Below are 23,005 nucleotides of genomic sequence, written 5' to 3'. Positions count from 1 at the left end.
ACAAATCATGGTGCCTGTCAGGGTAGCAGGTGCAGACATGTAAAATCCTTTTGCGGTGGTGCGGAGGAGTTGCATGTTCAGGAAGTGGTAGCCCTTTTGGTTGATGTGCCTCCCAGCATTGATATCTCTCTCTCTTCAGGTACCATGCCCTAAGAGGGCATAGGTGACTTGGAACTTCCGCATGTTGGTCCATAGTTACGCTTGGCAAGGTACTGCAGGGTTTTGTCGTTGTCTTCTGCTGGTTCTGGGTGTCCATGAGGCTCTCCCACTCTTACAGCCTGCCATAGGCGTATTGGAAAGATTTTCAGGCTGATAATCAACCTGTTTGGCCACATATTAAATGTTCCTTTTGTTGCCATCAAGTCCTGCAGTAAGACTGGAACCTGGAGCTTCTGGCTCAGAGGTAGATACGCTACCACTGGGCCACAAAACTCCCAGAATTCACATAGGGTGCATTTATTGCCAAATGCGCGCACTCAGCTACACTCTACACCTGGGGGATTCCTGAAACCGAAGCAAATCCTGTGACCCTGTGTCTGCGTTGGAGAATTGGCGTCAAAGGTGATGAAGTGCCCCACCCTGGCAAAGAGGGCATTGGTTACTTGACGGATGGGCCTGTGTGCTGCATTCTGTGAACTCCCACAGAGGTCAGGTGCAGAGCTTTGAGAAAGAGCTGGTTGCAAAGAAATTGAGTCCATGCCTCTGGTATCCTCTTGGCTGGAGGTCTTCTCACAAAAGGTTGCAAAGCTCAGCCACCACCTCTCGGGACAGACGCATCCTCCTCCAACATTGTCTCTCGTCCTGTCAAGGTAAGTTACCCTGTTCCTGTATAGCTTCTCAGGTGGATAGTTGCTCAGCATTCTACACCTCCTTCTCGCAGGTACCCAGAGTCAGGGTACTTCCCTGCCTTGGAGACATGCATGTGGTAAGTGAGGCATCTCAGGCTGCTGCTGAGGCTCCGCCTGTGCCTGCATGTACCGCAGTTGGAATAGGGCTACTCCCATTTTAAATTGCTAATTTTAAAAGTGCTTTTTTTTCAATATTCAGAAGGCTGAGCTTGAAGGCACAGCGCTCCTTCTTGCAGGTGTTCAGGTGTGCTGGGTGTGGCTTTAAAGCAATTTTACTTCTTCCACTCCACTCTCACTGCCAGACACTCAACTTGCAGGTAGCATTTGGTGGTTTAAAAGTTGCAGAAAAACACAAAGGAAAGATCAACCAGTACTTTTAAAAAAGTTGTAAAGAAATAACAAGCACTTATGCAAGCCAGTTTTATACAATTACTAAAGCCATAGCAGCAAATTCTCCAAAAGTAATTCAACTGAAATACAGGTGGACTTGATCAAATCAATTTGTTGTTTTTTTGATACCATTTTCTCCTTCTTGTCCCATGCCAAAAATGGCAATTTGTACCTGGTAGTGTTGAGGGAGTAAGAAGAAACCGCAAATGCCCAATGGCTCCGTAGAAGAGACATAATTCAGCTGTTAACGTTTAATGGACCATTTAAATTCCTTTGGAATTCATAATTCTGTCAGCTCCCAGTGGCAGCAAATCGCCTGTTTATAACTGCAGATTTGATTTGCCAGTAACAGGTCAATTGATCTGAAGTTACAATTGCGACAATCTAACTGCGACCAACTCAGGTGTTTAGAATGTATGTAGGTGAGCAAGAGAAAAAATATATCCCAGGTTTTACGGAGGGGATGAGAAATCACCACACGGATAACCAGATCGGAGATGGCAGAACTCGAGGCTTGTTGGTTAGGATCATTTGGCTTGTATCATTTTGTGGGAAGTATCCAATAAAACCCCAACATGGAGAAAGCCTCAAGTGGCACTGGATCGTTTAGGGTATTTACACTTGCCTGACCATATGTTTGGTCAAGTCCTGGTTGCCATCCAGTGTCCACTTTTGGAGAATACATACAAATACACTTGCTGTGCAGACAGGACTGACTTGGCTGTGATGCCTTCATTAGAATTTTCAAAAAACCTTTGCATAGGACTTGTGAAATTTTTCAAATTAGCAGTTTTCATAGCAGTACTGTGGGCTATCCTTTTAAGTCTAACCACAATGCATGTTGTGTCGAATAGCCAACACAGGCCCAAAATGGGATGTTTACTGATTTCCATGGATAGAATACAGCAGATTTGTATATAAAATAAAGCTGTAATTAGTTAAATTTATTGTTTTTTGTGTATTGCAAATTTAGCAACTAAAGTCTTCAAATGAGATTAAGTTCCTTGAACAATAATAGAACCATTTTCAGTGCTACCTGTGAAAGACTTGAGCTGATGGGTAACACTGAATTACTGACATTTTCTGTCTGCTAATATTTTCACCCAGTCTTGTATGCTTTCTTTTTTCATTCATTTGCAGGATGTGGGCATTGCTGGCTAGGCCAGCTTTTATTGCCCATTCCTCAATTTTACACCTAACTCTCGGTCCTCAAAGATACCAAAAGTTAGCCCAAAAAGATTTTGATCTAAATGTAGAATTCCAATGTATGAATTCCATTCAGTTGAATTATAAATTAATCTTTTATCATGTACAAATTTTCTATTCGGCTATAGCGTCTGCAGGTCGAAGTGGCTGCCATTAAGCCTGGGGTGAAAATGGTTTGGGGAATGCAATGCATAATTGAATTTAACAATTTTAGTCATTGTTTTGTTCAGGGCTGGTGAGAATAAAATTGAGAGGGTGTGGCATGAGAAAAGCACTGATGTAGAATGGAATTTGAAACTCGCCATTCCAGCTGTAAACTCAGACAAAGTATGTCCCAACTCAGTGCCAAGGTTGAAGGCACCATATTTGATCTGTGATATTATCGGATTAACTTTTATCCAGATAGAAGGTGTGGAATGTTGACACTAGGATAGAAAATACTTAACCTACCATGACATTATCACTAACACGGCAATCTTACTATCATGTCAAGAACGAATGTATAGCATAGGCCAGATGCAGAATAATGGCCATTCTACCATATCCCACAATGTGCATTAGTGCCCAACCAAGAGGAGCATCTTCCAATGTATATATTTCCAACGAAGATCACTGCATTTTCCCAAGCTTGTGGTGTATCTGAGTTAACTTGACAATTTCACACTTGAATGCTGAACAGTTTTGTTCTGTTCACTTAAATTCACTAGGCAGTGATTTAAGATTGAACTACACCCGCCCAAGTTGAAAGCTCCAGTGCACGTTTGCTATTTCAGCAGAATAAACAAGTTAAAAAGCACCATAGTGTCAATACTGGTATTATGGTCCATTTCCCAGAGCAGCATTTGAGCAGCAATGCTTGCAGGGAGCCACAAACCGCTTTTGAAATTAGGGCTAGCACAGTACCACACATTCATACCCAATCCCTTGCCCTGAGCTTCATCCTTTCTCAGAAGCACTGAAGGACAGTTGGTTCCTTTCAATCATTCGAATGGCACCACAGAAAACAGCCAAGTTGATCTCATTTACATTGATGCGGATTCAGTATGATTTGAATCTCAGCTAAATACTAGTACCCAAAGATATGGTATAGGTATAGTAACTCAAGTGTTTCCCATACAATATAGTGAGACAGTACAAAAATAGACTTTCAAATGGGATTGCAACATCTCCCATTTTGGCCACCTGGGCCAATATCAATTACTTTCCACTTGGCTGAATGAGTACAGTTCCAACAACCCTCAAGAAGCTCAACACTACCCAAGACAAAACAGCCCATTTGATCGGCACCCCAACCACCACCTTAAGCAGTCACTCCCTCCACTTCCGGTGTCTTAAGCAGATGCAAGCAATTGGTGAAGTCGAAACCAAGATGAACAGCTTTTCTTAATAGATAAGTTTATTGGCTTTGTTCGGTCTCACATCTCTCCTCACACACATCCAGTGGCCCAGCTAATCCCTATTTATACTCTTTCGAGTTATCAACAGTCACAGATTGCAACTCTTTGAGTACAATCACAGTTCTTGGTTTTCCGGGAGTGGGACATGAACCCACAACCCTCTGATTCAAAGGTGAGGGTACTTAATTAAACAATGACCTTCACCTGTGTATCCTAAAAATATAGTTAACATACCATTAACACAACACTCAGTGGCAGCAGTGTGCACCATCTCCAAGATAAACTGCAGCAACTTACCAAACCTCCTTTGACAATACCTTCCAAACCCATGACCTTCACCCACCTCGAACAACAAGGGCAGCAGACGCATGGGAACACCACCACCACCTGCAAGTTTACCTCCAAGTCACACAGCATCCTGACTTGGAGCAATATCACCATTTTTTCACTAGAATTCCCATCCTAACAGCACTCGAGTGTACCTACGCCACAAGGACTGCAGCTGCTCATCACCACCTTCTCAGAGCAAATAGAGGTGGGCAAGGTAACATCTCAAGAACGAATTCAAAAATCTCTTCAGCTGTTGTTGCATTATAAGACATGGGGATTTGGAGTAAACACTTTGCTTTCCATCCTTGCAATTTGCCCCTGTCCTCAGTTTCAAATAGAACTCTTTTGAATAAGAATAACACCTGGGCTTCTCTAAGCAAAATAGTGCACCACACTTAAGAGTCACAATGTCTTAATGATGAGGCAGAGTGGTGACATAATTACTGCGTACTCCAACTCTTCATTCAAATCTACAGTGGCAAGAACTGCTACCAACACGCAGTTTCTACTCACTTTTCTCCAACATGGCAACAAAGAAGCAAATCCTGCACTGCGAATCCCACTACCTCGCTCAAAGATCTGTGGGTCAAGAATCAACCTGTACAGTCACACGAAGGCCCATGGCAAAAACTCATGACCCAGAGTAGATGCCATCCTTGAATTGAGGGACACCCAGCTCAGCATGCTCACTAACTAACATTTTGCTAAGGGCCACAACTTGAAGCAGTGTCTTGCCTGAGACACACTTGGGAATACGCCAACATTTTGCACCAGAGAACTCTGGGGCAGAAGATTTTCCATTCATTTCCCTTGCAAAACTTAAACCAATAGGAATAGATCTGATCATTTCAATAGGATCCTGTAATTTAGTCTATTGATGTGAGAAAACCTTGCTTGATTTATTTTGCCTTTTCTTGCTGGATAAGAGAAATTGATGGGAAGGTGGGCTGCAAGTTATTGTTCATTGTATGAGCAACATTGCATATTCTGAAAACAAAGGTAAGTGATGGTGATAGCAGTGGAGCCATTTTTGCTAAAAATACACAAACAGTATTGTGGGGTGGGTGCTCCTGAGGCAGTCCATAGTTGAGCCTTTTACTAAGTGAGCCCTACAGGCTCAAACGGTTTTGCCTAGTTAATGATGTTGCTGGAATGGCCTGGAGAATACGAACATCATGAAGAAATTGGGATTGTATTTATGATAATAAAGCATTCCCCCTTTTCTCTCCCCCTTTCAGAATCAAAAGGATGCCAGCCAACAGTTAAAAGTTTTTTTTAAAAAACTGTCAGATTTAATAATATTGCAGAACTGCAAATTCTCATTCAAATCTACAGTGGCAAGAACTGCTACCAACAAAATTCTATAAATTTTTCTCCAACATACTAACCTCAGCAGCATTTACAATGTTATTATGTCTAAAACAGTTAGTAATTAAAGTCCATTATTCCCTTAGGGCAGAAACATTGTTTGATTTTCTTCCAATCTTACACGTGTTTAATGGCTGCACACATAGGAACATAAAAAATGTCAAACTCCCCACACAAGAATCATGTGTAAAGTTGCTGTAAGGCATTAGACAAATAAGGAGCAGGCTGAACAGAAATACTAGTTTTTCTTTAAATGCAGCCAGTGATCAACAATCCTGCTCGGCTGCTCTCTGCAGTTTAAGAGAGTTCCAAACTCAATTTTTTATTTAGCGGTACAATTTATTTGTACAAAGCCAACCATAGTGAGCAGGTCACCGTAGAGGCAGAACAGAATGTAACCCAGGTAATTAATATTAATCTCATTAGGCACCAGGAAAAGATAAGGCAGCTTTGTCTGGTTCAAATTCTTGAAATTAAGATGCCAGTTTATACAGGAACCACATTGTTCCAGTCTGTCCCTAGATTGCTTCTGGATTGATTTGCAGTGAAGGAAATTTCTAAACATATAAATTGAATGTTAATGTGGGATCTCGGCCTAGCAGATTCCAAAGACAGGATCTGCACTGTGCTGCATTTAATTTGGCTGGACTCCCTTGGAAACAATGAAATATGAACTCACCTTGCAGCCTGTGGGAATCCCATCCTGTATATTGTTACTACCACAGCACCACCAAGCCCGATGTTATGTTGCAAAGCGACCTTTGCCCCAGGAACTTGTCTCTTCCTGGCTTCGCCTCTCAATTGCCAGCACAGTTCAGCACACTGGGCCAGGCCTGACAATCAAACACAGATACCATCGATTTTTAAAGCCATCACATACAAACTCACTGCTAGAAAATAACACCTTTCAGATTAAAAAAATAGGGTGACTATTATTCTAATTTAAATACTGCTATGTATATAAGCATATATTTTATATTATATATATTTAGATACATATCAATATTTAAATTGGTATAATATTCACCCTCTTTTTTTATATATATATATATAAACTTGAACAGCTTTGCTGTACAAGATTGTACTGCCAATATTCCCAGCATTCCCATATAGAATCCGTATTTGAAAAAAATTGCTTCCAAAATGAGGGGCTTGACAAATAGGGTTGCCAACCCTCCTGGATTGGCCTGTAGTCTCCAGGAATTGAAGATCAATCTCCAGGACACTGCTGTGTGCAATTCTGGAGAAAAATCATTGGGACATTAAAAAAGCTTGATTTTTTTTTGTCATTTTCTTTGAACAAAATATTGAAAATGGGTAAAGAAAAGACTTCAGTTCTGCTGAAGGGTCATGAGGACTCGAAACGTCAACTCTTTTCTTCTCCGCCGATGCTGCCAGACCTGCTCAGTTTTTCCAGGTAATTCTGTTTTTGTTTTGGATTTCCAGCATCCGCAGTAGTTTTTTGTTTTTATTAAAGAAAAGACTGTTTGGCTGACAATCAAGCATCATCCAATTGTGTAATATGCCTTTTTGCTTTCCAATTGGCCTAGGAAGGCAGTGTGTCACAAGGATGGACATGTTGGCTGACGAATGGCTGGAGTGTGGGGGCACATCGTGTGATGAAACCTCCAGGAATATATTTAATCACTGTTGACAATCCTTTTGGCAAACTCAGTTTGACCAAAACTTTCAAGCTTTTCTCTTGTCGTAAAGCAGACTTGCGCCTTATCAGACTTTGCGTGATTGTTTCATAATTAAGCATTTGCAAGCAGTTTACTTAAAAGCCCTGACTGAAGGATATAAATCTGAAAATTTAACTTGGTGCTCCTCTTCGCAGAAGCTGACCAATTCACTGCATATTTCTATTTAAAACCCTATGTCTAGTTCAATATCAGATTGATGCCTGGCTTAACAATCATCCCCTGAATAACATTAAGTAAGTTCCTTCCCTGCTTTTCCACTCAGCTTGTGTAGTTCATAATAGCAGAACTGTCAACATGGAAGAAAGATTAAAAGTGATGCTGGTGGATTAGGCAGACAAGTGGCAGATGAAGTTCAATGCAGAAAAGTGTTTGGTGATTCATTTTGGCAGGAAGAATATGGAGAGGCAGTATGAAATAAAGGGAGAAACTCTAAAGAATGTGCAGGAACAGAGGGACCTCGGTGTATATGTGCATAGGTCATTGAAGATGGCAGAGCAAGTTGAGAGAGCAGTTAATAAAACGTATAGTATCTTAGGCTTTATTAAAAGGAACAAGGGTAAGGAGGTCATGTTGAATTTGTATAAGACACTAGTTAGGTCTCATCTGGAGTACTGCGTCCAGGTCTGGGTATCATACTTAAGGATGTGATGGCATTGGAGAGAGTAGAGAGGAGATTCACAAGAATGATTCCAGGAATAAAGATCTGTAGCTATGAGATATATTGGAGAGGTTGGAACTGTTTTCCTTGAAAAGAAGGTTGAGAGGAGACTTGATAGAGGTATTCAAGATCCTGAGGGGTATGGACAGGGTAAATAGTGAGAACTGTTCCCATTCAAGAGAACATCATGAACTTGGGTGGTGGAGGCGGGTTCAATCGAAGTACTTGAAAGGGAATTGGATTGCTATCTGAAAAGAGAGAATGTGCAAGGTTACAGAGATAAGGCAGGGGGATGGGACTAGGTTAAATGCTCTTTCAGAGAGCCAATGTAGTCTTGATAGGCTGAATGGCCTCCTTCTGCACTGTAAAGATTCTTTAATTTTGTGATAATTGATCAGTAACAGTGACACAGATTGTAAACCTGTTTAATTCCATACCCTGTGGCTTTATTCACAGCTAATCTGGAATTTTAATCACTGTTGTTAATTAATTGCTAACTTGGTCTGTTTCTTTAAAGCCAATGTTCAGGTACACCATTTGGGAAAGTGGGCTGAGAAAGTAAAACCAGCTTGGTGTAGCTGCTTGAGTTAATCAAATAGAAATTTTTAGATACTTATAAATTTATGGCTCTAAAACTAGTTCTTTCTATTTGAAAAAAATTGCATTGGATCCATAAGTGTGAAACATCCAGAGTTTTAAAAATGTACATTCCAGAGAAGATATTGGACCTGTACTTCTGCAGAGTGGCAATCAGAGTCAGATTGACAGTCCGCTCCGAGTTTCTTATCTCAAAATCCTTTCGATCCTTTCTTGTCCGACCTTTCGACTGAGGCCAGGCGAGGACTAAGTAGTGCAGCATGCTCCTGAGGCCTTGTGTTGAGGGCAGACATGTCAGAGGTAAAGAAGCCACGTGCCTTTTTTTACGTCACTAGCTGACTTAAATCAGGTAGATTTAAAGGTCCAACCAGTTTCAAGCCATGGAGAACGTACCTTTGTAAGGTAAGTGGGTAGGATTGAGGTGGGGAGGAGTTCATGTGGTCTGCAGTCTGAAGGGGAGGGCTGGGAAGTTGGTCCAAGGTGGTGTGGGGGGAAGTTGGGCAGTCGAGAGGGGTGGGTGGTTGGACGCTCCCAGGGAGTGTGCTGTCATGGTGGGGGGAATGTGCAGTCAGTGGAGGAGGGGAGGGTAGTCGGGGGAGTCCCATGGGGGGTTGAGGGGTGTGTGTCATGGGACCCGTGGGGAGTGAGGAGGTCCTGTGGGGGGGGGGGGAGTTGGGGGACCCATGGGGGTTTGAGGAGGTCAGCGCAATAGTTACAGAGAAGCTAGAAGAAGTGGTTTTAATTCTTCTAACTTTCTCTGGGTAACTATTGATGTATGACAGTCGGAACCATCTGAAGTTTGCGATTTAGATTGCATTTTTGGATGGTTCCCAGTGCAGGGCAATTGCCCATTGGAAGTTTGAATTTCCCGGGAAATTGCCTTGCAACCCCTACCTGGGAACTTCCAGGGAGGGAGGGGGGTTTCCCCAGTGCATATTTAGGGTACCCTCCAGATACACTGCCTTGGAGCTTGGAAGTTACGGGCCATTATTAAAACTTGGCAGGTCCTGTGATTTTTGTCATTGGAAAGGTCCAATGTCAAAAACCCCATGGTTTTTTAAAAATGTTCATTATGTTAGGTTGTTATATCTTGTGATTCTGCCCTACCAAACTTAAATTAGATTTTCCCATTAATGTGACAACCTACAATGCTTGAATACTCTAAAATCTTGTATTTATATAAGGACATAAGAAATAGGAGCAAGCCATTCGGCCCCTCAAGCCCGCCCTGCCATTCAATAAGATCATGGCTGATCTGCCCCAGGCCTTAACTCTTCTATCGTGCCAGCTCCTGATAGCCCTCAACTCCCCGATATTTCAAAAATGATTCTACCTCCTTTTTAAATACTTTCAGTGATCTAGCCTCCACAACTCTCTGGGGTAGAGAATTCCTGACATTCACTACCCTCTGAGAGAAGAAATTCCTTTGCATTTGAGATTTAAATGAGTGTCCTCTTATTCAGTAACTATAGGGAGAATTTTCTCCCCACCGGGCGGGCTGGGTGGGAGCGGGCGCGGGCACAGCGATCAGCTGTGCGCCACCATTTTACGTGGGTGGACTCATTAAGGCCCACCCAGCGTGACGCGCACCCGGAAGCGCTCAGTGCTACCTCTGCAGGCGGGGGGAGGAGGGTGAGTCGCGGCCTGTGCTTTTTCGCGCGCACAGAAATCTCCCCGGGACATGTCTATGAATTTTAATGAAAATTTTAATTAAAGTTATAAACCCTTCATGAAACCTCATCCCGCCCGTGGATGAGGTTCCATGAAAAATGCGAAGGCCGCCCGGGCTCTTCGCCTGTCCGTCAACCTTAAGGTTGGACGGGCAGCCCTGACAACTACTTCAATTAGTTGATTGATGACCTTAATAGGCCTTTGACAGTTTGGTGGGCACGCAGCAACTCCGGTGCGTGCCAGCCGAACTGAAGAATGGAATGACACGCGGTTGGGATGCACGCCCGACGTCACCACGCATCATTTTACACATCGGCGTGACCAGAATATCCTGCCCTCTGTCTCATAGTTTGAGATTCCCCCACTAGTGGAAACATCTTCTCATTATCTTCCCTATCAAGCCCCCTCAGAATCTTGTACGTTTCAATAGGATCACTCCTCATTCTCCTAAACCTGAATGATTAAAGGCCTAACCTGTTTAGCCATTCTTGATAAGTCAACCCCTTCATCCCAGGAATCAGCCTAGTGAATCTCTTTTGAACTGCATCCAATGCCATTATATCCTTTCTTAAATATGGGGACCAAAACTGTGCACACTACTCCAGGTGCAGCCTCACCAACACCCTGTACAGTTGTAACAAGACTTCCCTATTTTCAAACTCCAACCCCCTAGCAATACAGGCTAAAATTCCATTTGCCTTCTTAATTATTTGCTGCACCTGCATGCTAACTTTTTGTGTTTCCTGTACAAGAACACCCAGATCCCTCTGTGCTGCACTTTTTTGAGTCTCTCTCATTTTAAACAATAGTCTGCCTTATGATTCTTCCCACCAAAGTGCATGACCTCACACTTTCCTACATCAAACTCCATTTGCCAAGTTTTTGCCCGCTCACTCAATCTGTCTATATCCCCTTGCAGATTCCTTATGTCCTCATCACAACATGCCCTCCCATCTATTTTTGTATTGTCAGCAAATTTGGATACATTGGATACCCCCGCTTCCAAGTCATTAATATAGACTCCATTAGTCATTATTATATGGCCCCAATAAGGTAGTAAAAATGACCCAAGGTGCTTCACAGGAGCATTACCAGACAAAATTTGACACAGAGCCATATAGCTATTAGGACAGGTGATCAAAAGCTTGGTGAAAGATTTATGTTTAAAGGAGTGAAGGGAGAAAGGTTCAGAGGCAGAGGAGTTTAGCACCTAGAATATTAAAACCTTGTTAGTTGAAAGCACAGCGCCAATGGTGGAGTGATGAAAATCAGGATGCGCAAGGCACCCGAATTGGAGCACAGAAATCTTGAAGGGTTGCAGGGATGGAAGAGATTACAAAGGTGAAAAAGGGTGAGGTCATGAAGGGATTTGCACACAAGAATGAGAATTTTAATATCAAGCTATTACTAGATCAGGAGCCAATGTAGGTCAATGATCAAAGAGGTTAGGAGTGAATGGAACTTCGAGTATGAGTTAGTATATGGACAGCAGAGTTTTAGAATGAGTTCATAGTTATAGAGTATAAGAATTGTCCTGGGTAACCGTGGAACAAATTTTCTATTCTGTGTCTCCTATCCCCTGAGCTACCTTAGTTTTTGTTCAACTTAATTTTTAAACTTCATGTTATATTTATAACTTGCCACATTTCATTTTATTTCTTGAACTATTTTCTTTCATATTCCAGGTTTTATTGAACTAGCATGGTTCCTGTTTCGCACTGATCCCTCACTGTTTAGGCCTGGTAATAATTTTCCTAGTCAGGGGCTAGTTCATTAATTCCCTATAGCTTCCGTTTCATAGGCCATCTGTGGATCTGACATAGTCAGCCCCAACTTCTCGAATAACCCTGTCCTCAATCTAAACTGCATAAACCTCCCACCACCATCTTTTAAACTCTCTTCATTATTCTTAGGACCTCATGATGACTATCTCAACATTGAGATCTTCAACCTTCAGCCCAATTAAGGACTCTGCCATTGCAACGATCTCCATTTCTCAGCCCTGTTCCATCATGGAGAAAAATATAAAACTGTATTCATGAGTCTCTCCCATCCCACTGCCTCAGCAATCTGGATATCTTCACCATGCTGAATTCTGTACAACCAAGGTGACTGAGAGAAAGTAACTTTTCCCTGAAAAAGTGCACCAGATGAACTGACTCATGTCTTTTTTTTGTATTGTCATGCGTCATTAAAATAACAAGCCATGTGACTTTTTACGCAGTAATGGAGCATTCTGTTGCCCATTGTGTTGAGCTCTGTGAGGAAAGATTAGTGAACAGTTTTTCTGGGTTGTCCTTCCCTGTTTAGCATATCTTCTGACCTGTCTCACATTCCCACTCACACAAGTTTTGCAGCCAGCTCTCAGCAGGTTTTACTACCTTACAAATTAATTAATTAATTACTAATTCTTTTTTCAGCGCTCGCCCCATCTTCTCATGTATCAAGCCCTCGCCCATCACACCACTAGTTTTCCAGACTCTTAACATCCCACAGTGCATGTATTCTGGATTCCTCTGGCTAACACTCAACCCACCGTTGCCTTTTTCCAGCTTCCCACTTCTTTTTTCTACCACTTCCTCACTATCCATCATCCATAGTTCTCAATCTCAGCCATGTTACTGATGAGAAGCAATGAGTGGATGCCATGATGGCTCAGCGTGACCCTGATGGAATGCTAGCAGCAGGACACCCATTAACCACAGTTGATGCCAAGAAGAAATTGGTTAATATCCCTAGGGAAAAATAATAAATCAAATTTCTATTTTGAAAACAGTATACATGCACAATGTACAAATTTTGTTGCTCATTAAACATTGTTGGTACAATGCTCAAAAGATTATACAGTTAATCATTTGTCCCTCCACTGGATTTTAAGGAGTTAGGTTTTACTGACAATCTTTTTTTTTGGTGGGAGGGGGTAATGATTGAGGCAGTAAAAACAATGCAAACAATTTTCTTGGCAATCAAAAGGAGAGCAGGTGGATATCAATGTTGTACTTACATTAATCATCACCAAGTATTGGCTTCCAAATCCTCTTTTAAATGATTTAGTGCTTAACACCCATCAGATAGATACAGGATACAGTCTATAGCTACATATTCACTTGTACAAAGTTTATAGAACTCACAATCTAGAATCTTTATAGAACTATGATAAGTAAGAAAATTACATCAGCTCCAACTTTATGGCGATTATTGCAAAACAAATTTTCGTTCTGCATTAACCACACAGTTTACTAAATATGTCATTTAGACATTATTCAGTCAAAACAGGTGAATTCTGTTTAGTATCTTTGTATTACTGCACTTTATATATGCCCACACTTGATTGTTCATTAAGTCAATAATAGAAAGACTAATTTGCATCCAAAAAAAAACTGATACACAAGAATAGGGATTCCCAACTGATACTGCCCAATTACTTACCTTCATAATTGCATTAAACATTGGATAAGAGATGGCCATTCTTGTTTAAAGCCAACTTATTTTATGGACCCAATATACTGCATACATCCAACTTATTAACTTATTTTCAAACAATCCCCAATTCCAAAAGGTAATCAAGAAAACAGCAGAATATCCATCCATTCCAAAGTTTCCATGACTCAAACCTGCCTGTTACCAGGCACAATTCCTCCCACCACCTCACATCTATAAACACAGGACCAATCTCGATTCTACTTCTTTGCTGATTCACCTTTAAGTTTCTGATGGTAAACTCTGTCTTATTGGTTATTTTCTGGTATAAGATATTTCAACAGTAGTTGATATTTCAACAACAGGGCATATGAGTGGAATTCTGTACAACTTGGGCCTATCCACTCATGTGGCTTTCGAAAGGAAACTGGATAATTATTTGAAGAGAAAAAATTGCAGGTCTACAGGGAAAAGACGAGGGAGTGAGACTAGCTGAGTGGCTCTGACAGAACCAGCATGGACATGACAGGCCAAATGGCTCCTTCCATCCGAAAGTCAGAGGTGTGGATGTTCGCTGACGATTGCACAATGTTCAGCACTATTCGCAACTCCTCAGATCCTGAAGCAGTCCATAGTCATATGGAGAAAGACCGAGACAATATTCAGGCTTAGGCTGATAAGTGGCAAGTAACATTTGTGCCACACAAGTGCCAGGCAATGACCATATGAATATATGAATTAGGAGGAGTAGGCCACTCGGCCCTTCGAGCCTGTTCCGCCACTCAGTAAGATCATGGCTGATCTGACTGTAAACTCAACTGCACATTCCCGCCTACACCGGATAACCTTTCACCCCTTTGCTTATCAAGAATCTATCTACCTAAGCTTTAAAAATATTCAAAGATTCTGCTTCCGCTGCCTTTTGAGAAAAGGGTTCCAAAGACTCACAACCTTCAGAGAAAAAAAGTTCTCCTCATCTCTGTCCTAAATGGGCAATGCCTTATTTTTAAACAGTAGCCCCTAGTACGAGATTCTCCCACAACAGGAACCATCCTTTCTACATCAACCCTGTTAAGACCCCTCAGGATCTTATATGTTTCAATCACGTCACCTCTTACTCTTCTAAACTCCAGTAGATACAAGCCTAGTCCTGTCCAACCTTTCCTCATAAGCCAACCCGCCCAATCCAGGTATTAGTTTGGTAAACCTTCTCTGAACTGCTTCCAACGCATTTACATCCTTCCTTAAATAAGGAGACCAATACTGTACACATTACTCCACACCTTTGATCTGGCACCTTATCAAACGCCTTCTGGAAATCCAAGTACACTACATCCACCGGTTCCCCTTTATTCACAGCATATGTTACTTCTTCAAAGAACTCCAATAAATTGGTTAAACAGGATTTCCCTTTCACAAAACCCTGTTGACAGCCTGACTGCCTTGAATTTATCTAAATACCCAGCTATAACATCTTTAATAATAGCTTCTAACATTCTCCCTATGACAGATGTTAGGCTAACTTGTCTGTAATTTCCTGCTTTTCTGTCTTCCTCCCTTTTTGAATAAAGGAGTTACATTCACTATTTTCCAATCTAATAGAACCTTCCCTGAATCTAGGGGATTTAGGAAAATTAAAACAAACTTATCAACTATCTCACTTGCCACTTCTTTTAAGACCCTAGGACAAAGTCCATCAGGACCACTTCCCTGCTGATTGTAATTTTCCGAGTTCCTCCCTCCCTTCCATTTCCTGATTTGCAGCAATTTCTGGGATGTTACTTGTATCCTCTACAGTGAAAACCGATGCAAAACACCAGTTCACTTCAACTGCCATCTCCTTATTTTCCATTATTAATTCCCCAGACTCACTTTCTACAGGACCAATGCTCACTTTGTTAACTCTTCTTTTTAAAATATCTATAGAAACCTTAACTATCTGTCTTTATATTTCTAGCTAACTTTCTCTTGTACTCTAATTTTTCTTCTTCATGAATCTTTTAGTCATTCTTTGCTGTTTTTTTATATTCTGTCCAATCTTCTGACCTGCCACCCATCTTTGCGCAATTATATGCTTTTTCTTTAAGTCTGATACTATCTTTTAATTTTTTTAGTTAACCACGGATGGCAGGTCCTCTCCTAGGAATTTTTCTTTCTCGTTGGAATGTAACTTTTCTGTGTATTCTGAAATATTACCCTTAAATGTCGACCACTGCATCTATATTGACCTATCCCTTAACCTGAATTGCTAGTTCACTTTAGCTAGTGGTGCTTTCATGCCCTTGTAATTGCCCTTAAAATACTAGTTTTGTACGCACTCTTCTCTCCCTCAAACTGAACGTAAAATTCAATCATAATGTGATCACTGCTACCTATGGGTGCCTTCACAATGAGGTCATTAGTTAATTTTTTATTTATTTACGGGATGTGGGCATCGCTGGCTAGGCCAGCATTTATTGCCCATTCCTAATTGCCCTCGAGATGGTGGTGAGCTGCCTTTGTGAACTGCTGCAGTCCATGTGGTCTAGGTGCACCCACAGTGCTATTAAGGAAGCAGTTCCAGGATTTTGACTCAGCGATAGTGAAGAAACGGCAATATATTTCCAAGTCTGGATGGTAAGTGGTTTGGAGGGGAAAGTCCAAGTGGTGGTTTTCCCATGCATCTGCTGCCTTTGCCCTTCTAGATGGTAGCAGTTAAAGGTTGGAAAGGTGCTATCTAAGAAGCCTTGGTGAGTTTCTGCAGTGCATCTTGTAGATAGCACACACTGCTACCACTGTTCATCGGTGGTGGAGAGAGTGAATATTCATGGATGTGGTGCCAGTCAAACGGCTGCTTTGTCCTAGATGGTGTCAAGCTTCTTGAGTGTTGTTGGAGCTGCACTCATCCAGGCAAGTGAGAGTATTCCATCACACTCCTGACTTGTGCCTTGTAGATGGTGGGCAGGCTTTGGAGAGTCAGGAGGTGAGTTATGTGCAGCAGGATTTCTAGCCTCTGACCTTCTATTTCATTGCACAATACCAGGTCTAGAATAGCCTGCTCCCTGGTTGGTGCCAGAACATACCGTTCTAAGAAACTATCCTGAAAACATTCTATGAATTCCTTATCTAGGCTACCTTTGCCCATCTGATTTTCCCAGTCTATATGCAGATTAAAATCCCCCATGATTATTGCTGTACCTTTCTGACAAGCTCCCATTATTTCTTCCTTTATACCGCAGCCTACTGTATAGTTAATATTAGGCGGTCTGTACACTACTCCCACAAATGACTTCTTTCCTTTATCATTTCTCATCTCTACCCAAATCATTTCTACATCAGGTTTCCTGAAATTAGGTCATCCCTCTCTATTGTGCTAATACCATCATTAATTAACAGAGCCACCTCTCCACCTTTTCCTCGCTTCCTGTCCATCCTAAATGTCACGTACCCCTTCAATATTCAGGTCACAATCTATGTCATCCTACAGCCATGCCTCTGTAATGACTATCAGTGCTTACTTATTTGTATTTGTCATCTCAGTTCATCTTTTTTGTTTCAAATGCTATGTGCATTAAGATACAGAGCCTTAAGTTTTGTCCTTTTATTATTTTTGTAACCTCTAGCTTCATTTACTGATTTATTCTTAGATTTGTACTCCCTGTACTCTGTCCCTTCCTGTTATGTCTGTTTATCATTTCCCACATGAATGCCTTTCTCTCTTGTCTTTTCTCTACTCTTTGATTTACCACATCTTCCCAAATTTGATCCCTTTCCCCCACTATTTAATTTAAAACCCTCTCTACTTCCTTAGTTATGTAGCTCGCTAGAACACTGGTCCCATCACGGTTCAGGTGTAGACCTTCCCAACGGTACAGCCCACACTTTCCCAATACTGGTGCCAGTGCCCCATGAACTGGAACCCACTTGTCCCACACCAGTCTTTGAACCATGCATTCATCTCTCTAATTTCATGTACCCTAAGCCAATTTGCACATGGCTCAGGTAATAATCCAGAGATTCTGCCTTTTAATTTAGTCCCTAGTTCTTCATACTTTCTATGTAGAACCTCTTTCCTAGTTCTACCTATGTCATTGGTACCTACATTGACCATGACAACTGGATCCTCCCGCTCCTCCTGCAAGTTCCTCTCCAGCCCTGAGCAAATGTCCTGAACCCTAGCACCAGGCAGGGAGCACAGCCATTTGGCCTCTCGCTCTTTGCTACAATGAACAGTGCCAATCAGCCTCACTCTACTGTCCAATACTACCACTACATTCCTTTTTGCACCCCCAACTTGAATAGCTTCCTGCACCATGGCCAGTTTGCTCAACCACTCTGCAGCCCTGACTCTCATCCAAACAAGCTGAGAGAACCTCAAACCTATTGGACAATTGCAAAGGCAGAGGCTCCCACACTCCTGCCCTATGGGTCCCCTCACCTGCCTCACAGAATCAGAATCACAGAATCACAGAGTGCAGAAGAGGCCCTTCGGTCCATCGAGTCTGCATCGACACGTGAGAAACACCTGACCTACCTACCTAATCCCATTTACCAGTACTTGACCCATAGCCTTGAATGTTATGACTTGCCAAGTGCTCATCCAGGTACTTTTTAAAGGATGTGAGGCAACCTGCCTCCACCATCCTCCCAGGCTGTGCATTCCAGACTGTCACCACCTTCTGGGTAAAAAAGTTTTTCTTCACATCACCCCTAAACCTCCTGCCCCTCTCCTTGAGCTTATGCCAGCTTGTGACTGACACTTCAACTAAGGGGAACAGCTGCTCCCTATCCACCCTGTCCATGCCCCTCATAATCTTGTACACCTCGATCAGGTCGCACCTCAGTCTTCTCTGCTCCAATGAAAACAACCCAAGTCTATCCAACCTCTCTTCATAACTTAAATGTTTCATCCCAGGCAACATCCTGGTGAATCTCCTCTGCACCCCCTCCAGTGCAATCACATCCTTCCTATAATGTGGTGACCAGAACTGCACACAGTACTCCACATATCCGGCCTCACTAAGGTTCTATGCAACTCCAACATGACCTCCCTACTTTTGTAATCTATGCCTCGATTGATAAAGGCAAGTGTCCCATATGCCTTTTTCACCACCCCACTAACATGCTCCTCTGCCTTCAGAGATCTATGGACACACATGCCAAGGTCCCTTTGTTCCTCAGAACTTCCTAGTGCTATGCCGTTCATTGAATACTTCCTTGTCAAATTACTCCTTCCAAAGTGTATCACCTCACACTTTTCAGAGTTAAATTCCATCTGCCACTTATCTGCCCATTTGACCATCCCGTCTATATCTTCCTGTAGCCCAAGACACTCAACCTCACTGTTAACCACCCGGCCAATCTTTGTGTCATCTGTAAACTTACTAATCCTACCCCCCCTCCACATAGTCATCTATGTCATTTATATAAATGATAAATAATAGGGGACCGAGCACAGATCTCCTCCCTTGCCTCCCTCAGCAGTCCGGGACACAAATCATCCGGACCTGGTGCTTTGTCCACTTTTAAGCCTGCCAACACCTCCAATACCTTGTCACTCCCTATATCAATTTGCTTAAGAACCTCGCAGTCTCTCTCCCTGAGTTCAATACCTTCATCCTCATTCTCTTGGGTGAAAACAGATGTGAAGTATTCATTCAACACTCTACTGATGTCCTCAGGCTCCACCCACAGATTGCCCCCTTGGTCCCTTATGGGTCCTACTCTTTCCCTGGTTATCCTCTTCCCATTGATATACTTATAGAATATCTTGGGATTTTCCCTACTTTTACCAGCCAGAGCTTTCTCATATCCCCTTTTTGCTCTCCTAATTGCTTTCTTAAGCTCCACCCTGCACTGTCTGTACTCCACTAATGCCTCTGATTTGCTTCCCTTGACCCTGCTAAAAGCCTCTCTTTTCCTTCTCATCGTAACCTGAATATCTCTGGTCATTCATGGTTCTCTGGGCTTGTTACTCCTTCCTATCACCCTAGAGGAAACATGTTGAGCCTGTACCCTCCCCATTTCCTTTCTGAATACCCCCCACTGTAACTCTGTAGATTTCCCCACAAGTAGCTGTTCCCAGTCTACCTTGGCCAGATCCTGCCTTATTTTACTAAAATCCACTCTCCCCCAATCTAAAACATTTTTTTGCAACTTGTCAATTTCTTTGTCCATAACAAACTTAAACTGTACCATGTTGTGGTCGCTATCACTATAATGCTCGCCCAGCACCACCTCAGCCACATATCCGGCTTCATTCCCCAGAATTAGGTCCAGCACTGCGCCACCCCTTGTTGGACCCTCTACATATTGACCTAAAAAATTCTCCTGTACACATTTCAAGAAAGCCCTTAACACTATGTCTATCCCAATTAATGTTGGGAAAGTTGAAATCACCTAATATAATTACCCTATTGTTATTGTTTTTACACACCTCCACAAATTGTGCACATATTTGCTCCTCAATTTCCCGCTGACTATCTGGGGGTCTATAATAAACACCTAATAATGTGGCTGCCCCTTTTTTATTCCTAAACTCTACCCACATAGCTTCATTCGATGCCCCCTCCAAGATATCATCTCTACTGACTGCAGTAATTGACTCCTTAACTAATAATGCAACACCTCCTCCTCTTTTAACCCCTCCCCTGTCTTGCCTGAAGATTCTATATCCCGGAATGTTGAGCTGCCAATCCTGCCCTTCCCTCAACCATGTCTTAGTGATTGCTACTATATCACAATTCCACGTGTCAATCCTCACCCTTAACTCATCCGTTTTACCTGTAATACTCCTGGCATTAAAGTAGAGACCATCCAACCTTGCCTTACTCCCTTAAAGCTTATTGCAGCTGTACTCCCTCTGACTTGATTTTTTTACTGTATTATGATGTGTCCCTATTTTGCTAACATCTGTGTTCCCTCCCCCTGCCGAATTAGTTTAAACTCCTCCCAACAGCACTAGCAAACCCTCCCGCTAGGATGTTAGTCCCGCTCTGGTTCAGATGTAGACCGTCCCACATGTACAGGTCCAACCTTCCCCAGAAACGGTGCCAGTAATCCAGGAATCTAAAACCCTCCCCTCCTGCACCAACTCTTAAGCCACGTATTCCTTTGCGCTATTCTCCTATTTCTGAACCTCACTCGCAGTTACACCCTCCTGTCCCTGGCCACTGACCAAATCAGAAGACCCTATCCTAAGTGGTGTGACTGCCTCCTGGTGCAAAACATCCAGGTAACCTTCCCGCTCCCTGATGTGTCACTGTGTCTGCAGCTCAGCCCCCAGTTCAATCAATCTGAGCCAAAGCACCCTGAGCCGCAAACACTTACTGCATTGTGTTAGCCTTGGAGCACACTGGCATGCAGGAGCTCCCACATGCTGCAGCTTTGACACATCACCTGTCCTGTCATTCTTAACATATTTTGATTAATTACTTAATTATATTAATCACATTTTTTTTTACTTTTTAAAATATATTTTATTAACTTTACCACCAGTTGAATACTATTTTAAACCCTAGGACTGGAACAGATGTTGATCACTTACTAAATACTCACCAGGCAGCTAGCTCCTTTCCCTGTAGTAGAGTAAGACCAATTCCTACAGGGTGAAAAGGGTGGAAAAAGCAAAAGGAAAGGACACCTTCTTCCCCTCCTCACCGAACACCCCCAGTCACCAAACCCCCAGGTATGCACTCAGTTCCAAAGCTGCACTCATTTGCCTTAGCTATACTAAAGAACCCTGAATTATTTGTAAAGAAACTTTGTCTACTTACACAGTACTTTCCAGTTACTACTAATTACAGACTAGACCAGATTTTTCAAGAACAAGGTTAACACTTTAAACTCCCCCACTCAGCAAACTCACAGGTATGCACTAAGTTTTAAAGCTGCACTCTCTGCGAGAGAATCTAACCATCTCTCCTTGCCATTCAATGACATTCCCCTGAATCCCTCACTATCAACAGCCTGTGGGGTTACCACTGACCAGAAGTTGAACTGGACCAGACATATAAATACTGTGGCTACAACAGCAGGTCAGAGGTTAGGAATTATGCAGCAAGTAACTCACCTCCCGACTCCCCAAAGCATGTTGACCATCTACAAGGCAAGAGTTAGGACTGTGGTGTAATACACTCTACTTGTCTGAATGAGTGCAGCTCCAACAACACTTAAGAAGCTCGACAGCATCCAGGACCAAGCAGCCCACTTGATTGGCATCCAATCCACCACCTTAAACATCACTCCCTCCACCATCAGCGCACAGTGGCAGCAGTGTGTATCATCTAAAAGATGTTCTGCAGTAACTCACCAAGACTCCTTCGACAGCACCTTCCAAACCCACAACCACTACCATCTAGAAGGACAACGGCAGCAGATGCATGGGAACACCACCACCTGGAAGTCCCCCTCCAAGCCACACACCATCCTGACTCGGAACTATATTGCCATTCCTTCATTGCTCCTGGATATATTTGAGACAAGCAACTCATCTGCCAAGACTGCAATCAAAGCATGGGTTTGGGCATGTTTTTATTACTTTACCAGGTTCTAAATGGGATTTTTTTTTTGTTTTCCAATTTAAATGTGTAAAGAAGTGATCTGATTTTGTATTTTTAAAAAATTCAGACCTATTCATGCTTAGTTCATTTTTTCCATAAAAGTTGAATTAGTACATGAAATAACTAATTATCTTACAAACTTATTTGTGCCCATTGAAGTTATATCTCCTACTTATCATTTCATGGAATAAATATTTCAATTTTAAAGTGAAAAAAAAATCCTATAACTCTCTCCCTAACAGCACTGTGGGTGTATCTACATCACATGGACTGCAGTGGTTCAAGAAGGCAGCTCACCAACCACTTCTCAAGGGCAATTAGGGATGGGCAATAAATGCTGGCCTAGCCTGTGATGCCCACATCCTGTACATTCATCGACTTGACCAAAGTCTTTGACTCAGTAACTCACGAGGCTCTGTGACTTGTGCTTCAATGATTTAGATGGCTAAGAAACTTCACTGCTATCCTGCAATTGCTTAATGATATGACTGCAACAGTATTGAGTAGAAGATCTGAAAAAGACACCTTCAAAATCTTGGCAAGTGTCAAGCAAGGCTGTGTGATAAGCCCCATACTACTTACAATCTCCCTGATGGTATCTATTTACCTAATCAAAGACGAACTGTCCTCTGATGTCAATATGATGGAAAACTCTTTGATGTCAGTTGCCTCAGTGCTATAACTAAAATGACCACCATAGATATACATGATCTATAGTTTGTGGATGACAGCAATGTCATTGGCCACTCTGCATGACATTGGCAAGCAACTATCATTGTCTTCAATTCTGCATGCAAGAGATTCAACCTGTCCTTGAATGCTGCCAAAACAAAACTCATATCAACTCACACCTGGTCAGCCAAAGATCCCACCTCCC

General features: G+C 42.3%; 1 protein-coding gene across 1 annotated transcript in view; it reads right to left on the bottom strand.

The window, feature by feature from the left end:
* The window catches only part of scp2a (sterol carrier protein 2a), a 93,934-nt gene that overhangs the window by 23,495 nt on the left and 47,434 nt on the right, over positions 1–23,005 (bottom strand). The window contains exon 12 of the mRNA XM_078561244.1: positions 6,219–6,372. Within this exon, the coding sequence (XP_078417370.1) occupies positions 6,219–6,372 (154 nt within the window). The remainder of the gene's footprint in view (positions 1–6,218; positions 6,373–23,005) is intronic.

The sequence above is a fragment of the Cetorhinus maximus genome, chromosome 17, assembly GCF_964194155.1.
Source record: "Cetorhinus maximus chromosome 17, sCetMax3.hap1.1, whole genome shotgun sequence".
NCBI lineage: Eukaryota > Metazoa > Chordata > Chondrichthyes > Lamniformes > Cetorhinidae > Cetorhinus > Cetorhinus maximus.
This window is presented reverse-complemented; position numbering and strand designations above follow the sequence as displayed.